The sequence below is a fragment of the Columba livia genome, chromosome 23 (genome assembly GCF_036013475.1).
Source record: "Columba livia isolate bColLiv1 breed racing homer chromosome 23, bColLiv1.pat.W.v2, whole genome shotgun sequence".
Classification (NCBI taxonomy): domain Eukaryota; kingdom Metazoa; phylum Chordata; class Aves; order Columbiformes; family Columbidae; genus Columba; species Columba livia.
The window spans coordinates 1453072-1476140 of NC_088624.1; the positions used below are offsets into that span (position 1 = coordinate 1453072).

The window sequence follows — 23069 nt, forward strand, 5'->3', positions numbered from 1 at the left end:
CTCGGTTCCTGTGATCAGGATTAACCAGCTCCCCTTGGGGAGGGCGGCTGGAGTGCTGAGAGTTTTGAGTCTTTATTTGTGGGAAAGCGAGCACAGGAATCATTGTGTGTCTTCTGGCAGCAGCGTTTGTGATTCTTCCACCTGTTTAGCCATTTCTGAGCGGGAGAGTTGTGACAGTTGGGTGCTTAGGGCTGGCATGGCTCAGGTAAACCAAGCCTAAGTGTTTGCTTGCAGAGATGTGTAGCTTAGCGGAGAGTTTGGCAGCAAAACTCACCCCATGGCACCAGAGGAAAGCACCGCGGTGGGGAATTGCAAATGCCAGGGCTGGTTGATGGGGTTGGGGACCTCCCTGGGGAGGTTGTCACCACGGGGGTGTCCCTGTGTGCCGGGAGCAGCTGAGCCGAGGGACCGAGGCTGTGGGATGGAGCGTGTGTCTCACTGTGTCTCCTCCTCCCTCCTCGCAGTCCAAACTGGCTTTGCAGAAGCATCTCACCAAAACCCTGGCCACCCGCTTCCTCCCGAGCCCGCTGACCGCGGCCGCCGTCTGCGCCATGCCCGGCCCCCTCGCCCTGCGACCAGCCGCCGCCACCACCCTCTTCCAAGCCCCCATCCTCGGACCAGCGCTTTTCCGAACGCCGCCGGCCCACGTCCGCACCACGCCGGGCCCCATCGTCTTCGCCCCCTACTAGAGGGTCCGTTTGCGGTGACCGGGCTGTGCTGTGGGGTGATGTGCCCAGGCAGGCTGCTCTTCTGGCTGGTGGGAAACCATAGTCGTAGACATCAACCCCGGCTCTTCCTCCACTTCAAGAGTGCTCCTGCTGGGGTGAGACACCTCGGCAGAGCCCCGCCACGCAGCCCCGCCACTCCTTGCAGCCGTGGCAGCCCCGCGCTCGGCAGAGGAGCCCGTCACACGGCTGCATGGTGCATGGGAAAGGGACGGTGCCCCTGTCACCAGGACCATCTCGTGGCCAGGGACTGCTTGTACTTGGCCCGCTGGTTCCTTGTTCATCGCCCTCCCGGTTATCAGACTGGAAGAAGAGCCGCCAGCTGCTCCCTGGGGGAAGGAGCATCCTGTGGCCGGTCCCTGCCAGCCCAGCGGGAAAGGAGCTGCCAGCTCCCAGCTCTAACTGGGAGAAACGACCCCAGCACAAGCAGAAACGTGGCAGTTCCCCTCTCACAACGGGCTGGCTGTGCCTGTGTCTGTGCTGGCTGGGGGTGTCTCTGCCCCTTGCACCCCACAACCCGCTACGTCCCACCAGCCAAAGAGCCCCCGCGGCAGTGGGCGGTGGGCACCCTGACCGTATCTTCACTCCGAGAGCAATAGCTGAAGCCCAGGGCCGGCGACTCCTCCCTCCAAAAGCACACTGCCCCTGCCCTGGACCCCCAAAGCACACGCTAACAGAGACGGGCTCCCTGAGGTGGTGACGCTGTGCTCAGCGCCTCCGTCCTGCAGTCCCGTCCCTGCCCCCCGGGAGATGCTGTGAGGCTGAGCGAATGTCCCTAAAGCACTTTTGGTTCTCTGGTGAAAGGCAATGCCTGGCCATCCAACCCCATCCCCGTTAGGAGCTTCCAGGGAGTTCATCATTCCCAAAAACAAAGTGTCCCCAGCAGCCCAGACAATCAGGTACAAAGAGCAGGTGGCACCCGCAGCCCATGGCCGGTGCTCTCCCTGCCACGTTCCTGTTGTAGCCTGCGGGAAACCGGGCGCCGGAGGGACTCCGACGCCGTAGCTCTGCTTCTCACTGTGCTCAGCAAGCCCAGCGGAGACCTGGTCTGAAAACGCTGCTGTAAATAGAAATATGCAGGAAAAGCCGCAACCCAAATGGACCTTCCGCTGGAGTGACGGCCCCCCCCGATCTATGCAATCCAGGAGGAGCAGCTCGCCCGCCGCATTTGCCGTCTGCGTTTTATTTTGGTGCTCATGCAGGAGTGGTGGTCGGAGCAGAAAAACAAACCCAGTGCAACACTGAGCTCTGTGCAGACGATTCCCTTCCTGTCCCCTGGCCCAGGGTGCTGGCGCGGAGACCTCTGCTGTGACCCACCTGTCCTCCCAGCCCCTGGGATGCCACACGCACACTCATCCGACGTCTTGGCCAGAAGCAACGCCTGGATTTCAGGAGGACTTTTGCCCGGTGTGCTCCACCGACGCTCAGGACAGGATCCTGGCGATGGGAACCGGCCAGTGGGTAACTCACACAGCTGAAATGCTGCTGCTTCCCAGAGCTGGAGCCCCGGGCGAGGGCAGGAAACCTGCGCAGAGGGAGCGGGGCAGCGCGGGGCCGTACGCCTGCGGCTGGAGGGCAGTGGTGACACCGCCGTGCTCCTGTCACCGAGGACAGGACTGCGAGTGAGCCGCTGGGTGTGGATCCATCTCCTCTCCACCCCAAGGGCTGGGAAGAGAAGAGCGAGAGTTTGCGGAAGGCTGGAGGTAGAGACAACCGAAAGGTCTTACGGTGGTGGGAGATGTGGCTCAGAGCGGCCGAGGGAAGGAAGGCTCCCAGCAGCAATGGCTTTGGCAGGGACAGGGAGATGGTCCCAGGGGACACGTGCAGCCTGGCCATGTCCCACGGGAGGGACGCAGCCTCGCGGTGCCAGGCGGCCCAGCCCCAGCCCTCCCGCTCATCCCACTCTGCTGTTCCCCAGGTCACCTCACCCATCACCTCCCAGCCCTGGCCACAGCAGAGATGGGCAGCGTGTCCCCTCCTGCAACGCGCTCACGAGCGCAGGGAACAGCCGCGCTCCAGCCCTCAGCACTAGTGGGTCGTTCCCCCGCATTTTTGTTCTAAAACGCCTGTGCTGGAGCCAGCAGCAGCTGCTCCCGTTGCCCCCCCCACCAGTGGGGTCCTGATACACTCCTACACTTGGCACTTTAACCCCTTGAAAGCCATTCCTTCGAATAACAATAATACTTGCGACAAGCTGCGTAAGAACACGCTCCCTCTACCGCAGCCCCCGCTCCCGTGCTCTCCAAAGCATTTACTGCCTTTGATTAGCAGATGCTGTACTAGGTAGTAGGGCGTAGTGTGTAGCGCTCAATAACGTGTGCCCCTCTGTAAATAACCTTGGAGTGATGTGAACAGTTTGATTCAGAAAAAAAACAACAAAAAAACCCACAAAAATGGAATAAACAGACTCTAGGGACTTGGCCAGTACCCCTCCCGTAATGTTCATTGTATATTTTTTTGATGTACTATAACTGTTGGGGAAAAAAAAAAAAAAAAGGAAAATATTTTGATAATCAAATCTCATTGCTTTATTGTGTTACTCAGTAAATAAAAGGAACAAATATAAACAAGCCAGAACTTTCTTGCCACTTCTTTTTCTTTTCCTAGATCCAGACTAGCTGAAGGCAACACGTTTACCTGGGTAGAACTGGGCCACCTGCCCCTTTGTCTTGTGGTGATTCTGAGTCAGCACAAAGAGAGAGGGCTTTGTTTCCTCCGGCCTGGCTGCGCTCAGCCCTGGAGCTGATCCCCACCTGCTGGCGAGCCCCTCGCTGCGCCGGTGCCAGCCCGCGCCCGCAGCGCAGAGGGACGGCTCCGTGCCCGAGTGCCGCGTTCCTGGAGGTTCCTGGAGCACCTCCAACGTCTGCAGGGGCTGGGCGCTGAGAAGAGCCGTCCCTGTGCCACTGCAGGGAGACGGGTCACCTCTCCCGCCCTCAAAAACCATCCCCAGGACACCCGTTCCTTGTGTCACCTTCCCGCCAGCTTGGTGACACCAAACAGGCTCAGCAGGAGGTATGCGCAAGGGAAGTGGGGAGGTGAGGGAGAGGAGGTGGCAACAGAAGGGAAGACAAGGCTCAGCCATCCATGGATCCGCTGCCCTTGTTCTTGCGACTCAAGGGAAAAGCAGACTTGCTTTGCGGCTGCGTCATCTTACTGGCCAGGTAGATGAAGGGCTCGATCAGCGTGCGCCGGTCGGCCACCGACACCTCCCACAGCTTCACCTTCTCGCTCTTGGCCCAGTGCTGGGCTGCATCGTGGTCCACCCGGCGCTGCTCCTGCAGGTCACACTTGTTCCCCAAAACCACGATGGTGACCTGTTCAAAAAGAAAAGGTGGGAAGAATCCCTGAGGGGACCCAATGCAGGGCTGGCTCTGCCAGACCCCCCATGCCCGGCCCAGTCCTGCAGCTGATTCCCACTCAGCACTAAGACTTTTTAAAGCACAACATCTCCCAGTGCTCCCTTCTAGCAGCTTTTTCTCCTTTTTGTGTGTGTCTCAAACCAGCCTCAAAGTGGAGGAGCCTTTTGAACATTTGCACACGCAGAACATATCCCAGGACGGTAGCTGGTTACAATGGATAGTCTTAGAAAACAGGGACCCCTGTCACCATCTCGTGACAAGCTATAGAAAAGACTTTCTAGGTGAGAAGTTGAACAAGGGAAGCAGGTCCCACTCTACAGCTGCTTTCCTCTGGCGTACGCACCTCTTTCTTGTCTTTGGACTTGTCAATCTCCTTCTTGAGGAGCTCCACGCGCTTGAAGGACTCCTTGCTGTCCGTGCTGTAGACCAGCACGTAGCCGTCGGTGCAGGAGAAGCAGTGCTTGGGGAGCTCCATGCTGTCCCGCAGGCCGCGCGTGTCGTAGAAGCGCACCTGCTCGCGCACCCCTCGGTCCGTCTCGATGGAGCCCACGTAAATGTCCTCCTGGGTCTCGATCATCTCGGAGCCTGCCAGAGACGCAGGGGACACATGGGGACCACGGCCAGGGCGCTGGCCCTGCCACAGCACAAACTGCGGCAGCACAGTCTTCAGGCTATCACCTACTATACACAGAGAGAACCTTTCGCTTTAAAAATAAAGGTTTGTCTATCCAGAAAGTGTAACGCAAATGATTCACTTCCGTATTTCTGTGCGCTTTTATTCTCAAAAATTAGACGCAGCTTCGGGCTGGTTACAGGACAGGGTTTCATCCAGAGGAAGGAAAGACTTTTGTCTTTCATCAATCACATTGTTAATAGCCTAACAGGATAGAAGTTGAGCGTCTTCACTGAAAGCTGTAGCTACGACACATTCACAGAGTGGAAAAAGGGCTCTTACTACAGAGGACGCGCTGTTGGAACGTACTGTAGTGAGACGCTGCTGTCACAGAATCATTTTTGTGGAAAAGACTCTCAGGATCATCCAGTCTTTCCATCTCTCAGGATCATCCAGTCTTTCCTCCCCAACTGCATTTTTCGGGGTCCCCGGCTCCACCCTCAGCTCCTGCTCCCATCCCCAACTCACCAACCACATGGTTCCCGTACAGCAGCTGCTCCAGGATGGACGTTTTCCCGACGGAGGCCTGGCCGCACACAACCACCTTGCAGCTCTTCCCCATGCTGCCTCACCCGCGGCCGCTGCGGGGAGCGGGGTCGGGAGGGCTGCGGGACACACAGCCCGGGCGCGGACAACGGCCCGAGGGGGCAGCGGAGGCCCAGCCCACAGGTGCCGGCCCTGCGGAGCGATGCGGAGCAGCCCACGGGGCCGGGGCGCCGGCGGGGCCTCAGCGGCGCGGCGGCGGCGGAACGGGCGGGGCGAGGCCCGGCAGGCTCACAGCGCCCCCCTGCGGGCGGGCGGACCAGAGCGTGCCGGGAAACCCAGACTGCGGCGACAGCGAGTGAGAGGCGAGAAGAGGCGAGACCCCTCCCCGGTGCTCCTGCCCGGTGCCCGGTGCCTCCAGCGGCTGCCCGGTGCCGTTCGCTGCCTCCCCATAGTGGGCGGGGCGGCCCGGTCCGGTCCCGCCCCAGAGTCACTCCCGCCCGCCCCGCGCGCCGCCGCCGTTATCAGCGGAAGCTCCGCCCCTTCCGGCGCCGCGCCTGTCCCGCCCCTCAGCCCGGCCCGGCGGTAAGATGGCGGCGGCGCCCGAGTGCGATGTGATCATGGCGGCGCCCGAGGGACCCGGCGAGCCTGAGAACGATGAGGAGACGCGGAGGTAAAGCTGCTGCCGCCGGCCGGCATCGCCCCGCCGGGCAGGGCAGGGGGCGGCCGGTGTCCCGGCGGGCGGGCCGGGCTCTCTGGTTAGAGAAACCGGGAGCGGCCCTGGGCTGCGGGCAGCGGGGGAGGCTGGGGCGGCGGCTCCGGAGCCCTTGGGGTGGGGGAGCCGCAGGGGCTTGGCCGCCCCTCGGCCCCTCCGGCCTCCTCCGCGGGGGCAGCGGCACCGGCTGCACCCACAGCCCCGGCGGGGACCTGGGAGCCCCGGGAAAGGCCTTTTCCCTTGGGGCAGGGCCTAGCCGGAGCTCCCCGAGCGCTCCCGCCCTGCCCGGCGCCCCCAGCCCAGTGCAGCCGGCTGATGCTTTTATTGTGGGCTGCGTCTCGGCCGCTTGTCCCGTGTGAAATCTCCCGGCGTCCCTGTGCAGCAGGATCAGAACACGCGCCCTGTGGCAGAGTCCCCGGTCAGCCCGAGTTTGGGTGTCCTAGAAATAGAAATACCATCCTTTCTGCCTTGCGCCCTGTTTCTGAAGAGAATTTCTGCCATCGCTGAGGACGAGGCTGGAAGGATTGAGCTGTGGGGTTAAAGCGAAGCGTCAGACCCCAAGGTCTGGGTGCTCTTTGCTGCTTCATCATCCCCAGTTCCCTTCTCCCTGTTCCCATTTGAAATCTGTGCGCAGCAATTTTTACTGTTTGTCCTGCCTTGCTGTGGATAAGGGAGGAAAAACCAGTAGCCGGCATCCCTTGGGGCAGAGTCACGCTCTGAAAATGTTACTGTAGTTAAAGAGCTTCTCCGCATTTCAGTAACTGGTTTATTTCTGAAGTGGCCCGGTGCCCCTTGCCCAGGGAATAGTGTTGTCTGAGGCGGGGGTGGTGGGAATCCCCACCTTTCTTGCAGATTTTCTTCTCAAGGTGAGAGAGCAGGTTCCCAGCAGCGCCTGAGCAGCGGGGGGGTGGGAAGGTCCAATTCTGGGGGACTCCGCTGGTTCTGCAGCGTGTAGCGCTGGCGCTTGGTTATTGCCTGGGGAGCTGGGGAGGAGGGAACTATTTCTGTAGAAGGTGAGGCAATTGCTCTAGAAATGGGATGGAGTTCAAATGGATGGAATTAAAAGGAGGAAACAAAACTGAAAGTGGCCTCTGAGGAATGGTATTTTCAAAATACTATTGGCCTGAGGTGTTTTGTGCTGCTCGTTTACTGTCAGGAATTAAAGGCTGGAGGATCTGCCTTCCTGGTTTTGTCATTCTAAGGAGCTAAATTTGCTGAAGAGGCGCCTGGTTGTTATGCGTAGAGTACCTGACAAATTACATGGCTTGTAAAGTTGGGAAAGCCCTGTTGATGGGTAAGTCATTCCTTCCCCTGGGCTAATTAAATCTGGCGTTTGAGACGTTAAAAGCATCCGGATGTAAAAACCGCGCTGAAGGCACCGTCGGCTTCTGGTGGTGACTTCAGGGGTGGCCCTTTCTTCCTCCTTCCCAAGCTCCACCGCAGGAGCGGTGGGCGCAGGAAACCAGGCAGGAATAGGGTGATGTGGAGAGGGGCTGAGCAGGGGCGAAGCAGAAGAGCTCCTGGGCAGCGCTCGGTCCTCGTCCTGCCCCGAGGGGAAGGCTCAGCTGGGAGGAGCAGATGCGATCTGGGTTTTTATCGGTGTCATAAGGCCAGTGCCATCATTCATAGTTATTACCATGAAGTGCTTTTGTTAGATACTTTCCCAACGGCTTCCTTTTTGGTGGTGTTGGGGATGTTACTCCTCTCTCTTGCTAATAGAGAAACGTGTGGGTAGATGATTCTGCTTCCAAAATTCTTTTTGGCTGCTCAAAAGTGACAAACTCATGCCTTCCTTTTCCCCCTTCCTTGGGGTCCCCTGCTCTCCTTTGGCCCTTCCTGCTTTACATAAATTGCTTAAGTTCTGTGGCTTGTTGATCTAAGGTAAATTAGGGTGGTAGTCACTGATTAGGGAGAGTAGTTGGAGGCTTAACTAGATGTTAATGATTGTAAAAGGCCTTGAACCATGTAAGGGCTGTGCAGCCATTCTGCATTAAAGAGCACAGCCTTACACGTGAATCCGCTTTAGTGCGGCCCTTGTGGTGTGTCTGTGCTAGATTCTGTTAGCAAAACCGGCAGAAAGAAGTGAAAATGTTTTCTGAATGGTTGCTCCAAGTCAGCATCAAGGGTTTCCACGTTCTTCTGTTTAGGAATTACAACGTGACGAGACACCGATGCAGACTCACCTTTGTCTAAATGCATCATTCTGTTCGCTGTGGCTTAATAAAAACGAGGAAATTAGCAGAAGCGGAGATCTGAATTTCAGAACGATCGTAACTAATGCACGGAAGCAGCTGAAAAGATGCCGAACGGCTCACTCACAGCTTGTTGGAGGGCCAGGAATAGCGTGCGGTCACAGGATAATTATCGTCTGCTGCTGCATAAATTGTGGGTGTCCTTATGGAAAAAGGTTGATGTAATTGCGTTAATTTTATCTGCTGGGCAGTGCTGCTGTTCCTGCTGGTTCTTCTGGGAAGCAGCTGATGAGCAGGGCCAGACCTCCCCCAAAAAGTCACTTCATTTTATTGTATTGTATTTTTTTCTTAAATGAATGTGAAAGGTTTCTGACCCCTTTGCCCGGCTGGTCTGTGAGTTTGGGGTTGCTGGAGTTTTGCCAGGGAGAATTTCCTTGTCATCCTCCCAGCCATTCTAGGTCCGGTCTGATGTGCCAGCATAAGGCTGGATCTTTCTCCTCGTTCTTCGGCACTGGAGGATGCGGAAGCCTCTTAAAAATATGTATCTCCAATCACCCGGAAAATAGCATTATAAAATGATCTGCCCAGACTGTTTTTACAGTGGTTTTGCTGCAGACTTCAGATTGTTGATGCCTCGGTAGGAAATGATCGTTAACCTTAGTAATGTGCCACTCAAAGGAAATTGTGCAGAAGTCAAGAAGGTTTCAGACCTTGCCTGACTTGGGGTCCCTCATTAGTTTGACAGATGTTGCCTGGAGGTTTTCAGGTGCTGGTGAGTAGCAAGAATCTTTCTGCTGCTGTTTTGCATGACATTAGTTATATCTTGATCAGGCTCCTCCTGAATAAATGCCATTTCTTGGCTGATTTCACGGGGAGTTCTGTGGGGAGGGGATTCATCGGCTGTAGGGGCACATAAAGAATGTTCTGCTATTCCTGTTCTGCTTGCAAATGGCCACTTGACTTTCCCAGGCTGTAAATTCAGCCTGGTTTACTAATGCGTAATTACTTTATGATCTTGTGATAATACAAGGACCAGCAGAAGCTGTTTGCGTAGTTGTTTGCTTTCCCATATATTTAGAGAGGGTTTGAATGCTCTGAATTAGGTTGTGACTTTATCCGGTATGATAAGATGATCAGTACTTACAATTCCAGCCTTTTTCTTTAATACAAAATGTGCATTTCTAGGGTGAACTATCTTGTAGGTGCAGTTGTTTCACCATCTAATTCTTACAGCTGGCTTAATTTAGGCCTCTGTGGGAAAAAGAGAGTCTTGGGCTGGTTCTAGAGCCTTCCATGGGTTCTCATGATGGTGATGATGTGACCCTGCCAGAAATGATCGCGCCATCATTACGAATCAGGTTAATACCGAGCTCTGCGCCTGGCGTGTGTTACCCAGCTGCGCAGTTAAATGTCGGGGCTCGCCGGGCTGTTTGTTCTCAGAGCTGCAGGGAGGGATTGGGTTCATTTCTTTGATTTTTGTGGTGCATTTTGGTTCTCGTGACTTTTGGTCTTTCCACGTTTGCGTTTGCCCTCAGGTACTGGGAATGTTCTGGGGTGTGTATGTAGGATAGCGTGGGGGTTTTGTGTGCCTTCTGTATTAAATGTCGGTTATATTGCTGTTGTCTGCTCTTGCGGCAGACTTTTGCTTTTATATTTCAGTTGCGGAGCCTTTAGACTGTCCGTGCAGACACTTGCATGTGCAGGCTCGCTACTGCCCTGCTTTGGGGCGTGCTGTGAGTAAATGTCACGTTTGTTCCTCTCTTGCAGCTGGCGGTAACCCCGCTGCCTGTGCGGTGGGGGGTGCTGATGTGCAGGGAGCGGCTTTCTGTGCTGCTCTGTGTCCGTTTGGTCTCTTCTGCAGTAGAATCAACGAATCCTTTTGGTTGGAAAAGCCCCTCAAGATTGAGTCCAACCATTCCCCCACCCCTGTCCCTGCCCCATGTCCTGAGAACCTCATGTCCGTCTGTCCAGCCCTCCAGGGATGGTGACTCCAGCACTGCCCTGGGCAGCCTGTTCCAATGCCCCACAGCCCTTTGGGGAAGAAATTGTTCCCACATCCAACCTCAGCCTCCCCTGGCGCAACTTGAGGCCGTTTCCTCTGCTCCTGGCACTTGTTCCTGGGGAGCAGAGCCCGACCCCCCTGGCTCCAAGCTCCTTTCAGGCAGTTCAGAGATCAGAAGGTCTCCCCTCAGCTCCTGTTCTCCAGCTGAACCCCCAGGTCCCTCAGCCGCTCCATCACACTTGTGCTCCAGCCCCTCACCAGCTCCGTTCCCTTCTCTCCACTCGCTCCAGCACCTCAAAGTCTTTCTTTTCCTCAGGGGCCCAGAACTGCCCCCAGGATTTGCGGTTTGGCCTCCCCAGTACCCAGCACAGGGACGGTCGCTGCCCTGGGCCTGCTGGCCACACCAGTGCTGGTACCAGCCAGGTTGCTCGTGGCCTTTTTGGCCAGGTGATGCTGCCTGGCTGCAAAGGGTGATCTCAGTATGTGTTATATGTGATCTTATGTTCTTTTCCACTCCAGAAACAGAAAACACAAGCACTGCTGTTGGGAGATTATACATATATAGAGATTTATTCCCTCGCAGAGTGTAAAACCCAACCTGGAGGCAGGGTTTCTAAAGCATACAGGGTGGTAGCACCCTGTGTAGCTCCGTGGCCTGCGTAGTGTTTGACTTCTCTTCCAGTCCTGGAAGAAAGGAGGGGAGGGTACAGTATGTCCAGTGGCAAATACGACAGCTAATTTTAAGCTCCAGACATCTGCCTGCTGTAAACTGTATTGAGATCACCCAACTTATTTTACCCAAGCAGCTGAGTAACATCTGACAGCTGAGAATCTAGACTGGATTTCAACCAAAAAAAAATGCTGGATAAAGGCACCGTGTCCTGTTAAAGAAAAAGCCTCTGCAAGACTTGCTTGGTAAAGGCAGGTATGTCCTTTTTTTCAGAGCATCCCAAAAACAGATTGCTTGGCCAGGACTGGATTTTGGAGCCTTCTTTAAATCCTACATTTCTCTTTTCTTTTTTTTTGTCCCTGTTTCGTAATGGAGGCAGGAAATGGAGTAGGAGTGAGGGTCGAGAGAGCAAGTCCGCCACCTGCTTTAATGCTGGATTTCTGTCGCTGGGTAAGCTCAGGCGGTCTGGTCCCTAACAGCAATATTGCTTTGAGCACCCGTCCCTGTGCGTGCAGCATCCGTGCCCCCACCCCTAGACCCCAGAGCTGCCGTTTGGGCGATTCCCACGAGTTTTTTGATGATTTAGATAAGGAGGTGTGTATATCTGGTTAGGAGCTGGAGTAGGAGGGGTGGAAACCAGGATCAGCGCTGGAGCGGGGCAGCGTGTGGAAGCTCCGAGGAGGAGGAGGCAGAAGTTTTTAGGCAAACGTGGGATTGTGTCAGCGGTGCGCGGGATGGCAGCTCCTCACAGCGCGGCTGTTCTGGGATGGAGCAGGGGCTGAGTGTTCCGTGGGGAGCAGAGGGATGGAGCAGGGGCTGAGTGTTCCGTGGGGAGCAGAGGGATGGAGCAGGGGCTGAGTGTTCCGTGGGGAGCAGAGGGATGGAGCAGGGGCTGAGTGTTCCATGGGGAGCAGAGGGATGGAGCAGGGGCTGAGTGTTCCACGGGGAGCAGAGGGATGGAGCAGGGGCTGAGTGTTCCACGGGGAGCAGAGGGATGGAGCAGGGGCTGAGTGTTCCACAGGGAGCAGAGGGATGGAGCAGGGGCTGAGTGTTCCGTGGGGAGCAGGGGCTGAGCGTTCCACGGGGAGCAGAGGGATGGAGCAGGGGCTGAGCGTTCCACAGGGAGCAGAGGGATGGAGCAGGGGCTGAGTGTTCCACAGGGAGCAGAGGGATGGAGCAGGGGCTGAGTGTTCCCTGGGGAACAGATGGAGCTTTGTGATGGTTCCTGCTCCCACTATGCAGGCAGGGAGCTCCTTGTACCGCATCCCTGGGCCGCGAGGGGAGCAGCAGAATGTCCGGCTGCTGCTTGTATTGGTGGCAGGTCCTCTCATGTGACAGAGGCCAGAGCACTTGAAGCATTAGGGGTCCCAACAAATGTTATAAAAGAGAAAACCCAAAATGAGTAGCTCGCAAGGAGAGAGTTCCTCCAGACAGTCCCTCCCCGTGAGCCTGGGCTGCACACGCAGTGGAAGACAAGCCTCTTCCCGACATCCTTGGTGCAACTCTTCCCCGTCTTCTGCGTCCAGCGTGGAGAGGCCCTGAGAAGACCCCAAGCTCCACTCACAAAGGGTTCCATTCAGCCCCGATCGTATTTTTAGCAAAGCACGATTCTTCTTCGGTTTCAAAAGTAGCAAGTGGGGAATGCAGCCTACATCAGTGCGAGATGCAGAATGAGCTCATTCAGGCTGCAGCATCTGTTTGGATTGAAACAATTACCAGTGATATCAGGAGATCTGGGTATTTTTCTTGTTATAACCAGAGGCTGTGGTAAACAAGAGCTGTTTTCTCTGTGTGCTTTCTGTGTCAGTGGAGCACAACCGCGGGGAGATGCTTCTGCTCTGTGTCTAGGATCGCAGACCACAAGTCTCGCATTTCCAGCAAGCGTCTTTGCCTCCGTGCTTTGGAGGCAATTTGCTTTTTCTTTTACAATCTTTAAAGCCACGTGAGCGATAGAAATACCTGCGCGCTTCCTTTCTTCTAGCGTTATCCGAGGCGCTGGGACTTGTTGATATATCAATCTGTGTTAAAGTAAACGCTTAAAAGGAAAATGGACCAATAAAAAGGAGAGTAGAACACAGTCATTTTTGTGTTTGCCTGTTTTCTCAGGGTCCCGGTGCTTCAGGAAAGTTGGTGTTGCCATGTGTCTGTTTTCTTTCTCTCTTTTCCCAGCAGTTTGTTGGCAGTCGGGTTGTCCAACAGGCATATAATAATTTTGGGGTCTTTTGGCCCTCAAGAAGGAGGAATGCGGAGTGATGCTGTGCTGATGCTCAGCATCCTGGTGGGAAGGAGATACGGAGGTATCGGCATTTTCCCATCTTAAACAGCCACATTCATAACTTTGTGGCAGTGCAGCAGGGATGAGCTGAGCCTGGGAGCCGCGATGGATCCTCCCAAGGCAGTGGGGTGCGTGCACTGACCCTTTTCTTTGCCACCCCTTTACTTATTCATCTTATTTCAAATAAACACGCCAATGTGCTGGTGTGTTCTTCCCATTTTTTGACTCCAGCGGAGTTACAGCATCTTGTCCATTGCTGACAGCAAAGGTTCAAAATGAAAGTGAGGAGCCCATGGCAGCTCCCTGTGTCTATTGTTTTGCCAGCTGGTAAAACTGGGCTGGTTCAGTGCAAACAACCCTTTGCATGAGGCGGTTGTGTGGGAATGGCCAATGGAAGCCCGAACGAGGCTCAAAACATGTGAACTTGTTTCAACACTATTCCCTTTGTTCTTTTTCTAGTAGGCTTGCGGAACATCGCTCTCCTTCACCAGGGTCCTTCCAAAACAAACATACAAAGTCGCGGTCAACTTGTACCAGATCAGATCTTGGATTCGGCACCTTGCTGGAACTCAGGGCTTGTCAGCAGTCTTCCCTTTGGTTTTATTTACTTATCACTCTGCAACTGCCTGAAAGGAGCTTGGAGCCAGGGGGGTCGGGCTCTGCTCCCCAGGAACAAGCGCCAGGAGCAGAGGAAACGGCCTCAAGTTGCGCCAGGGGAGGTTGAGGTTGGATGTGGGAACAATTTCTTCCCCAAAGGGCTGTGGGGCATTGGAACAGGCTGCCCAGGGCAGTGCTGGAGTCACCAGCCCTGGAGGGCTGGACAGACGGACATGAGGTTCTCAGGACATGGGGCAGGGACAGGGGTGGGGAATGGTTGGACTCCATGATCTTGAGGGGCTTTTCCAACCAAAATGATTCTGTGAAAGAAGCTTTTCACTACGGTACATTCTAACAGTATGTTCTCTATAGTAAGAGCCCATTTTCCACTCTTTTAATGTGCTGTAGCTACAGCTTTCAGTGGAGACACTCAACTTCTATCCCGTTAGGTTATTAACAATGTGTTCATGAAAGTCCTGTGACTCTTCACTCTCTAGCCTTGTGTTCTCTTATTTGGTTTGCTTCATTTTTACCGCGAGTTACCCTGTAAATAGCTTCTCTGCAGCAAGTGGCGCAAAGAGACACCTTCACTTCTAGATCCTTCTCTCCAGAAAATGCTGAAGCCCAACATTTCAGCGCAGCCTGGAACTGACCCACGTTTGCATCCACAAGTGCCGCTCCGCTCTGCAGACCGGGGTGTCACGAGCTGCTTTAGCTTCCTTGGCTTCTGCTTTGGCAAAGGCTCCGTTCAGAGCGGTTGGCCATCACCCAACAGGAGTACCATGACCCGTCGTAACCAATTTCAACCGTACCGCCTGTGATACAGTCAGATCCCCGCGGCCGGGCTGCTCCAGCAGAAAATTGCGAGTTGTTGAAGGAAAGAGTAGCTGGGGCTCGTAGATGTCGCTGGTGGGACATGGAGGATGGAGCCTGAGCTGGTCTTTGTTCGGCTGCTTAGAATTTGTCTTTGTCTGGAGTTGTGGTTGTGCGAGTGCTCTGGAGAGTGGACAGACAGCGTCTGTTGCTCCGGCTGCAGCAGTGAAGTCCCGAAAGCACAATGCAGGTCTTGAGTGCTGTATCTTAGAGTGGGGTGATGCTGGTTTTGAGCTGGCCTCATCGCTTTTACATGTTAAACAGTCTAGGAGGTGAGGCAAGTGGATTAAATCACTGAATTTAATTAAATGAAGCTGAATTAAACTTCATCACTGTGGTACAAGTTGCCTCTCAGACTGCATATCTAAAATGGTGAAGGTAGATGGGAGAAGAGAGAGAAGCATTTCATTTTCTTCAGGGGAAACGTTGCTTTCAAGAGTTTAAGGGATGCTGCTTTAAACCATATGTTGTGTCTTTTTAAATGTCCTAAAGTGTCTCTGCAAATGGGTGTGAGGACTATTTCTAGACCTGTTGCCAAGGCAGTGCCAAGCTTCTCCTTGCACCCTTAGTTCTCCTTGATTTAGCTCTCTTTTGAATGTAGAAATTGTTCCGGGCTCTGTTCCTTGAGCATGTGGGACTGCTTGGAAAGAGACGGCGCTCTGTTCCGTGACTCCGACTGCCGAGGCGCTGCGGCGCTCGCCAACAGGCTGCTTTGGTTAACCATAGTGAATTTTGCTGAACTAAGCAGCAAATGCATCTGAGACTGAAGAGAAGGTGCTCGAAGGCGGCTTTGGTGTGAGTTGCTGTACTGTTTGGGTAGGTGATATGTCAGAGTACCCCTGTCCATGGCCCTGGTGAAGTGATGAAGGATCTGAGATCCAGGAGATGAGGTGCGATGTTTTCCCATGGTCAGCGTACACGCCACCAGCTACAAGCATTTTGGAGCACTGAGGAGTTATGGCGTGATTGCTGCGGGACCCAATCACGGTCAGAATCTTTTCTCATGCTCAGTTCCTCTTAAAATGTGGTGTTTTCCTTCCTTTCAGGGAAGCAGAATCATTCAAGGAGCAAGGAAACGCATACTATGCCAAGAAAGATTACAACGAAGCGTACAACTATTACACAAAAGCCATAGGTGAGAAGAGGTGGTGATAATATTTGCCGAATACAGTATTTAAAAATCAAAGCTGGTTACTGATTTAAAACACGCCAGCAGGGCTTCTAACAGCACACGCTGGATAAAAACTTCGATTACCTTGCAGAATTGCAGCAGATTGATAACGCGAGGCAGTGCCAGCGTGGGGCATTGCAGCAGTTCTTTGTTTCTCCTCCAGCCAAGATATTCTGCACATGAAACCAGTCCAGCCTCCCCTCTCATGCAGGCTCAGCAGCAGCCTGAACACCCCGCATTTTTGTTTCCTATGAGTTTATTCCTGTGTATAGTGCAGGGAGCAATAGCTTTATGACTTGCGGCTCAAAACACCCGTTTGACCAGCATGCGTCATCTTAAGCCTTTCAGGTGACACATTTTAAATTGAGAGGGAATGGGATTTTTTTAATCCAACTGTGGCTTTTTAATATGTTGTACAAGTTGTATAGCTGCTTGCATGACACTAACAGCGAGTGCTCTTCCATCTTCTCCAGATACCTGTCCTAATAATGCCAGTTATTATGGTAACAGAGCTGCCACCCTCATGATGTTGGGGAGGTTCCGAGAAGCCCTCGGTGACGCTCAGCAGTCTGTCAGGTTGGATGACAGATTTGTCAGGGTACGTGGAAAACGTCATCATTCTTCGTGTCTAAATACCCTCGTCTCCGCCTGTTGCAGCTCTTACAGCTCCCTTTTGCCTGTCTTCTCAGGGCCATTTACGGGAAGGGAAGTGCCACCTTTCCCTGGGGAATGCCATGGCTGCCAGCCGCTGCTTTCAACGAGTTCTAGAACTGGATCATAAGAATACCCAGGCGCAGCAGGAGGTAAGAGCTGCTTAAGATGTAAATATTCCCAGTAGCTGAGGCTGTCAAAAGGAACTCGCTTTGAATTTGCCAGCTGGAATCACAGCTGTTGTTAGTAATACCTGTTTGTGTGTGAGATAACGGGGAAAAATGAGGTGCGCTCAAAGAGTCTGTGTCTGTTTTTCAGTAGACTGCCAGGTTTCTGAGCAGAAAAGCCTGAGACTAAGCTCATTTTTCACCCAGCACTCCAGAGGAGAAATGGTGAATTGTACTAAGGGAGCTCGGAAATGAGGGATGCAACACGTAGACGGCTGCTTCCACTTTTGTATCTCCTTCACAGGGGGACGTTTTCCTGGGGTACCAGTTAGGTCACGCGATTTCAAACTGATTTTAATGCTGGCAAAAGTATTGATGGCATCTGCATCACTGTTTCATGGTCTGCAGTGGTTTTTGCTCCGACACTTTAGGGGTTGGCTGCTTAAATGCTGCTTGACGGTGTTTGAGAGCAGCGACTGTCCCTCAGCGCTCGCTGTGTTCTGTCTTCCAGCTGAAGAACGCCAGTACTGTGCTTGAATATGAAAAAATAGCCGAAGTGGATTTTGAGAAGCGGGATTTCAGGAAGGTGAGATTAACTTCATTGTTTCCTGTAGCGTTGTGAATGGACATACTTCACCCGGCCGGTTCAACCAGATGTGCGTCTAATTCCCCACCTAACATGAGCTGGGCCATAATGGGAGGTGCTGCACAACATGCTGTGGGAGTTTGTCCCAAAAAGGAGATTGTCCACACTCGTAGGCTAAACTCAAGATTTTTGGAAGGGTAAATCCCAGCTTTGTATCCCCTGGTTATGAAGAGCGGACAGGATGGGTGGTCAGTTGGGATTTGACGTGTAGGAATTACCCTGCCTGGGTTGCGTGTTCTGGGCTTTTTGCATCTGTCCCTTCACTCCTCCTGTCTCACTTCACTGGGGAGGCTTGAATGAGATGTCAGCTTTGTTTCTGGAGAGCTGCTCCGCTCCTTCTCACCCCAGAGCCCTCGGCTTCTCGGTCTGGAGCCCAGCGCTTCCCCCAGCGGGCGATGGTGACGGCACGGGCCGGGGAAGCAGATGAACCTCGGGGGAACAATGACCCTGTTCTCCTGCAGATGTCCCCAGCAGCGGGGCCGAGATGGACAGGACCCATGAGCTCATGGCAGGCAGAGCAGTGGCAGATCAGGCCCTGCACTGTGCTTTTTTGTGTCCAAGCTGTCTCACTCTGTTGAATTTCTGTCCTTCCCACATGGCTTCACAATGCAGAAAACAGGGGCGGAATTGTCTTCCTTGGCTTTTTCTTTAGGGCCTACGATTTCAGAAGAGTTGAAGGTTGGACCTTCTACAAGTGTCCCTGGAATCCTGTGTAGTGCTGTATCATGGTAACATAGGTGCCACAGACCTTGGTACACAAAGCCCTTTAAAAAACAAAACAAGAAACCTGCACACAAGGGAAATGTTCTAAAGAAATACGGCTGCAGCAGCAGGAGAAACAGGCGCCTGCACATTTATGCTTCTCTTTGAAGGCAAATTTGAAATCTCGAGCGTGGCAATGGTGCGGCCTTTCAAACGAGGCCTTTGGCTGTTTGCTCACAGTTGTGTTTTCTCTCACGCCAGGTTGTATTTTGCATGGACCGCGCTTTGGAGTTTGCTCCTGCTTGTCACCGATTCAAAATCCTCAAGGCTGAATGTTTAGCGCTATTGGGTCGCTACCCAGAAGCACAGTCTGTAGCAAGGTGAGCATCTGGTGGGCTAGAGCTTGAATAACAGCTGCTTGTTTCCAAAACCCAAAGTGAATAAGGGAATATAAAAAAAGAAGAGAGTCCTTAATGCAGCTGGTGGTGAGGAAGAGTGCATGAATCTTACAGGGAAACTGGATTTAGACTCTGTTTGTAACCAGCAGTCTCTCTTGAGCAAGCTTTTTGCACATCTGGACCATGGGCTTGCTAAAATAACTAAATATCTCGGTGGAGGAGCAGTGCTTCTGCAGACCAGGAGGACATTGGAATAGGGAAACATTTCACTTTTAAAATATATCTGTTACAGTGACATCTTACGAATGGACTCGACAAACGCAGACGCTCTGTACGTGCGTGGTCTCTGCCTTTATTACGAGGACTGCATTGAGAAGGCCGTGCAGTTCTTCGTGCAGGCGCTCAGGATGGCTCCGGATCACGAGAAGGCTTGTCTCGCCTGCCGGGTGAGCCGGGACGCTGGGAACGGGGCTGAAAATGACCTTGAGCGCTGCCTCCCTTTGCTCTTCATTGTTCCTTGGTTAGATATAGGAGCAATAAAACTGGGTCTATCCGTTCTAAAAGAACTTCAGACTTTCAGATTCAATATTGGCGCCTCTGGGTTGACTTGCATTTTAAACACCGTTCCTCTCATGTTGTTTCTTCCCTCGTTTCTACTCTGTTGTAGTTCTTTGATTGACTTTTTGAATCTCTTTACTCGTGTAAGCTCTCAAGAAGTGCGGGCCCATTCATTTTTTGTTTTAAATCTCTACGTTTACTTCACTGTCACGTTCTCACCTCAGACATCAGGCAGCCCTTGTTCACGTGGGTGATGCCCGGAACTGGCACTGGCTGTTCCTTGGCGCTTTTCTTGGTGAAAAGCAAGATGCTTACAGCTCCTTTCAGCTGCTGTAGCAAGGCTGGGACTTTTGTATCCTGTGACGGCGTCTGAAGCTAAATTATATGACTTTTTTGAGGACCCTCACCCTGCAAAATAAGGTGCTTGGTACCCCTGAACCACTTACCTAATGTCCTTACCCAGCGTATGTTTCCTTTCAGAATGCCAAAGCACTTAAAGCAAAGAAAGAAGATGGGAATAAAGCATTCAAAGAAGGAAACTACAAATTAGCACATGAACTATACACAGAGGCACTAGGAATAGATCCAAATAACATAAAAACAAACGCCAAACTCTACTGCAACCGGGGGACGGTTAATTCAAAGGTAAGACGTGCTCACCAGGCAGCCGATCTTTTATCTTCTTAGCTATGTAGTTTGTAAAAGGCAAATGGCTCTGGAAGGCACAGGGCGATGTGGCCGCTGGGGCAGCTGGATCTCTGCAGTGCTGCAGGTTTCTGTGCTTGCACAATGTTTGGATCAGATCCAAACAGCCAACAAAGTCGACTCCTGAAGAAACAAAACCCAAATACTCGGGCTGCGCAGTGTGGGAGGGAGAGGAGGAATGCAGCTTGGCCTTATCCGAATCAGCAGAAAGGCATCTTGATTTGTTTCCTTCCCGGTAATGAGGACATATCATTTCTTATCTCATTCTTCTTGTAGATGATCTGCCTTAGGGTTTTGATCTAAAAAAAACATGACCTAATTTAAAACCCCTAGGTGCTTTTTCCAAGTTTGCTGTTGTGAGACTTTTCCAAGATTCTTTACACCTTTCAGTTGCTAAAATGATAACGCTGCTTAGCGGAATTCCTTCTCTGACGGGGATTCATGGAACTTGTCTTTGTAGCTTAGGAAACTTGAAGAAGCAATAGACGACTGCACGAACGCGGTGAAACTGGACGACACGTATATCAAAGCGTACTTGAGGAGGGCACAATGGTAAGTGCACCTTGTGGACACTTGGTGGGTGGGAACCTCCCCCCTACAGCACTGGGTGACGGGGATAACAGATCTGAAGCTTAACTGGATAAAAGGTTCTGGCTTAAGGGGCCCTGACTTTATTCCTCTTCACAGAATCTTAGGATAGTTTGGGTTGGACCTTCAACAGTCATCTAGTCCAGCCCCTGCTTATAGATGAATCAAATTATTGCAGCCTCTGGCGCATTCATTTTAATTTACAATCCTCGGTGATATTCTCAAGCTGTGTCTGGGTAATTGCTTAATTACAGTAAGTAGTTAACACATGAGTAAGGCTGGAACGCCAGTGATGGGCTCACGTCCCTCTGAGGTGCCAAGATTGTCACTTGTAAGCCCCGTTGCTGCTGTGTGACTCTGCAGCAGCTTCCGTGGAATCCTGCTGCCTGGGATCAGTTCCTGCGGCTGGGTAAAGTCGTTATCAGATCATTAAAGCAGAACCGGTGCTGCCAAATGAGATTGCGGCCTCTGGAGCCCCAGGGGCAGGATCCCGTGCCAGGATTTCCCACAAACAGCAGGTGTCTGAGCTCCCAATGATGCTCTGGGGGTTCTCGTGGCTGCTCGTTCTGCGCCCTGTGTGCATCTTAATTCATATCCACCCAGAAACCTTGTGCCTGAACCCGCTTTTGACATTTCCCGTGAATGACAACTTGGCCACCGCTGTTTCTTTCCACAGTTACATGGACACAGAACAATACGAAGATGCTGTAAGAGACTACGAAAAGGTTTATCAGACAGAAAAAACGAAAGGTGAGCGTATCAGCACTCTCGTTGTGTGCAAAGTTAACTGCAGATTTTCTTCATTGTTGCTTTTGTTTGCCTTTATATCTTTCCCCACAATATGCTCTGACTTGCAACCTTTAACCCCAGCAAGACAATGCTGACAAAGGAGCGCTCGGAAACGTCCTGTCTCAATCCCATCACCAAATGCTGAGGAAATAATTCAGCTTGTAGCCGAAGCGACGCATCAGATTCAGAATATCTGGCCGTGCTTCTCGTTGTTAACTGTCCTCTTGCTCTTTTTAGTAGCCTGCAATGAAACGGAGAGAGTAACCTCGCTCCTTGTGCTTCTTTCTAGAACACAAGCAGCTTCTAAAGAACGCCCAGGTGGAGCTGAAAAAGAGCAAACGGAAAGACTACTATAAAATCCTCGGGGTTGACAAAAACGCCTCTGAAGACGAGATCAAGAAGGCTTACAGGAAAAGAGCACTAATGCATCATCCAGGTACCCACAGACAGTTTTGGGCGCCCCTGCCGTGGTTGGGGGCCCCTGCCCCGTGAACGTGCCCTGCGCAGCCGTCACCCACAGCGGAAACACAAACGAGCGAGGGAATTTCTGGGCAAATATGGTTTCTAACCCCACAAATTTAATCTGTGACGGTAGCTGGGAACGCGGAGCATTTTCCATTGACAGCACAAACTAAAAGCTCTTCCTGCATTTATATTCCTAGACCGACACAGCGGGGCGAGCGCAGAAGTACAGAAGGAGGAGGAGAAGAAGTTTAAGGAGGTCGGTGAAGCCTTCACCATCCTGTCGGATCCCAAGAAGAAGGCCCGTTACGACAGCGGCCAGGATCTGGAGGAGGATGGGCTGAACGTGGGAGGTACGTTGTAATTTTACCCTTGACTGCTTGCAGCTTTTCCTCGGCTTGCAAAATGCTTTCTGGGCCCTGAATTAAATGCAAAGTTCGAAGTTGTGGAAACTATAACCGGCTGTTTCACTTCAACTCACAACTTCCTTTTCTTCCCCTCCAGAGTTCGATGCAAATAATATCTTCAAGGCCTTCTTCGGCGGGCCGGGTGGCTTCAGTTTTGAAGGTAGGTGGGAGCGTTGACCGCTCAGCTTTAGAAACGTAAGTACGCAAATCCCAACCGAGTTGCCCAAAGCGTTGAGGAGAGCGTTTGACTTTCCCAAAGCGCTTTGCTCGGCGCTGGGCTGCTGCGGCGACTCCTCGGGGGAGCCCGTGTTCCTGAAGGCCTTTAATTAAGTGAATTTTGAGAGGTCGTGTGTGTTTTCGGGCTCTTTACCTCCCTCCTCGTGAATCTGCCTGTGCTATTATCAGCAAAGATCCACAGTGAAGATCTCGTCTCGTCTCCCTGTGCGCTCAGGTGCTTTTGTTCGAATCAAGCACCAGCCTGGCACCCAGCCCTGTTGTCTCTGCGTTTTGAAAGCGCTAACACCTTTCCTTTCCTTTTGCAGCTTCTGGGCCTGGAAATTTCTTTTTCCAGTTTGGCTAAAAACAACCAACCAACCCCAACCCAACAAATACCTGATGTGCTTGTTTTAACCTCAAATACGGACACACTTAGACTCCCTCCTTCATCATGTCTCGTCGTACTTAGAGCAGTTTCGATCCTCTCGGTTGGAGACCTCTGCTTTGTGTGCTGTTGTGTGTGAAGAGGAAACCAGCTCGGGGAGGGGAAGGCTCGGGACTTTTTTGTTTTATTGTTAAATTTATTAAAGAAAAGAAAAAGGAAATAAAGCTTTGAATCTGTTGGTCCTCTCTGCTGGCCCGTGCTTTGCAGGCTGCTGCCGCTCCGGAGCAGCGGGGACTTGCCGATGTCCTCCTGGAATGTGGACTCCTAAGAGGGTGAAATCATCTCCCGTTTGGTTTGGTTGGCTCCGAAGTGCAGCATGTTTAGGGTTTTAGTAACTCGGAGTTTATCTTAATCTTCTGAAGATGTTGCCAAGATTCAATCAAGTTTCAAACAATCACATTTTACCTGCCAGTTGTATTTCTTTCTTCTGTTTTTTTACCAGAATGGTACCCGTGGGCATTAACTTCAATGGTAACGTGTGAGCTTTGAACGATTTTGTATTGGAGAAATGCTTGTTCGGTTTTACAAGAGCAGCTTATGTGAGAATTACCTGTGATACAACTAGAATCAAGGGCTCTGTGTTTCCACCCCATGAACTCT

At 52.5% G+C, this 23069-nt stretch overlaps 3 protein-coding genes and 1 long non-coding RNA gene across 5 annotated transcripts in view; 3 read left to right on the forward strand and 1 right to left on the reverse strand.

Moving 5' to 3' along the window:
• ZNF385C (zinc finger protein 385C) overlaps window positions 1-3295 on the forward strand; it is a 63648-nt gene extending 60353 nt beyond the window's left edge. Inside the window, 1 exon segment of the mRNA XM_065039300.1 lies at window positions 465-3295. Within this exon segment, the coding sequence (XP_064895372.1) occupies window positions 465-689 (225 nt within the window). The 3' untranslated portion in view covers window positions 690-3295.
• Window positions 3230-5706, reverse strand: NKIRAS2 (NFKB inhibitor interacting Ras like 2). Of its 2 annotated transcripts, XM_005513360.3 has the most exons (4): window positions 5226-5706; window positions 4592-4669; window positions 4428-4494; window positions 3230-4039 (listed from the first exon to the last, which is right to left on the reverse strand). In XM_005513360.3, the coding sequence occupies exons 1-4, from the start codon at window positions 5317-5319 to the stop codon at window positions 3943-3945; spliced, it is 336 nt and encodes a 111-aa protein (XP_005513417.1). In that variant the 5' UTR covers window positions 5320-5706; the 3' UTR covers window positions 3230-3942. The 2 variants fall into 2 exon arrangements, with proteins under 2 accessions (XP_005513417.1, XP_005513415.1); XM_005513358.3 differs by having other exon boundaries at window positions 4428-4669; window positions 5226-5603.
• Window positions 5707-5740: 34 nt separating this feature from the next.
• DNAJC7 (DnaJ heat shock protein family (Hsp40) member C7) lies at window positions 5741-22647 on the forward strand. The gene is made up of 14 exons (XM_065039324.1): window positions 5741-5913; window positions 15611-15699; window positions 16209-16333; window positions 16425-16538; window positions 17065-17139; window positions 18163-18281; window positions 18592-18745; window positions 19338-19502; window positions 20023-20114; window positions 20827-20900; window positions 21229-21375; window positions 21602-21754; window positions 21906-21968; window positions 22351-22647. The coding sequence occupies exons 1-14, from the start codon at window positions 5831-5833 to the stop codon at window positions 22386-22388; spliced, it is 1491 nt and encodes a 496-aa protein (XP_064895396.1). The 5' UTR covers window positions 5741-5830; the 3' UTR covers window positions 22389-22647.
• Window positions 7256-12896, forward strand: LOC135576095 (uncharacterized). The gene is made up of 2 exons (XR_010467721.1): window positions 7256-11074; window positions 11195-12896. It is a non-coding gene; the product is annotated as an uncharacterized LOC135576095 (long non-coding RNA).
• Window positions 22648-23069: the final 422 nt, after the last annotated feature.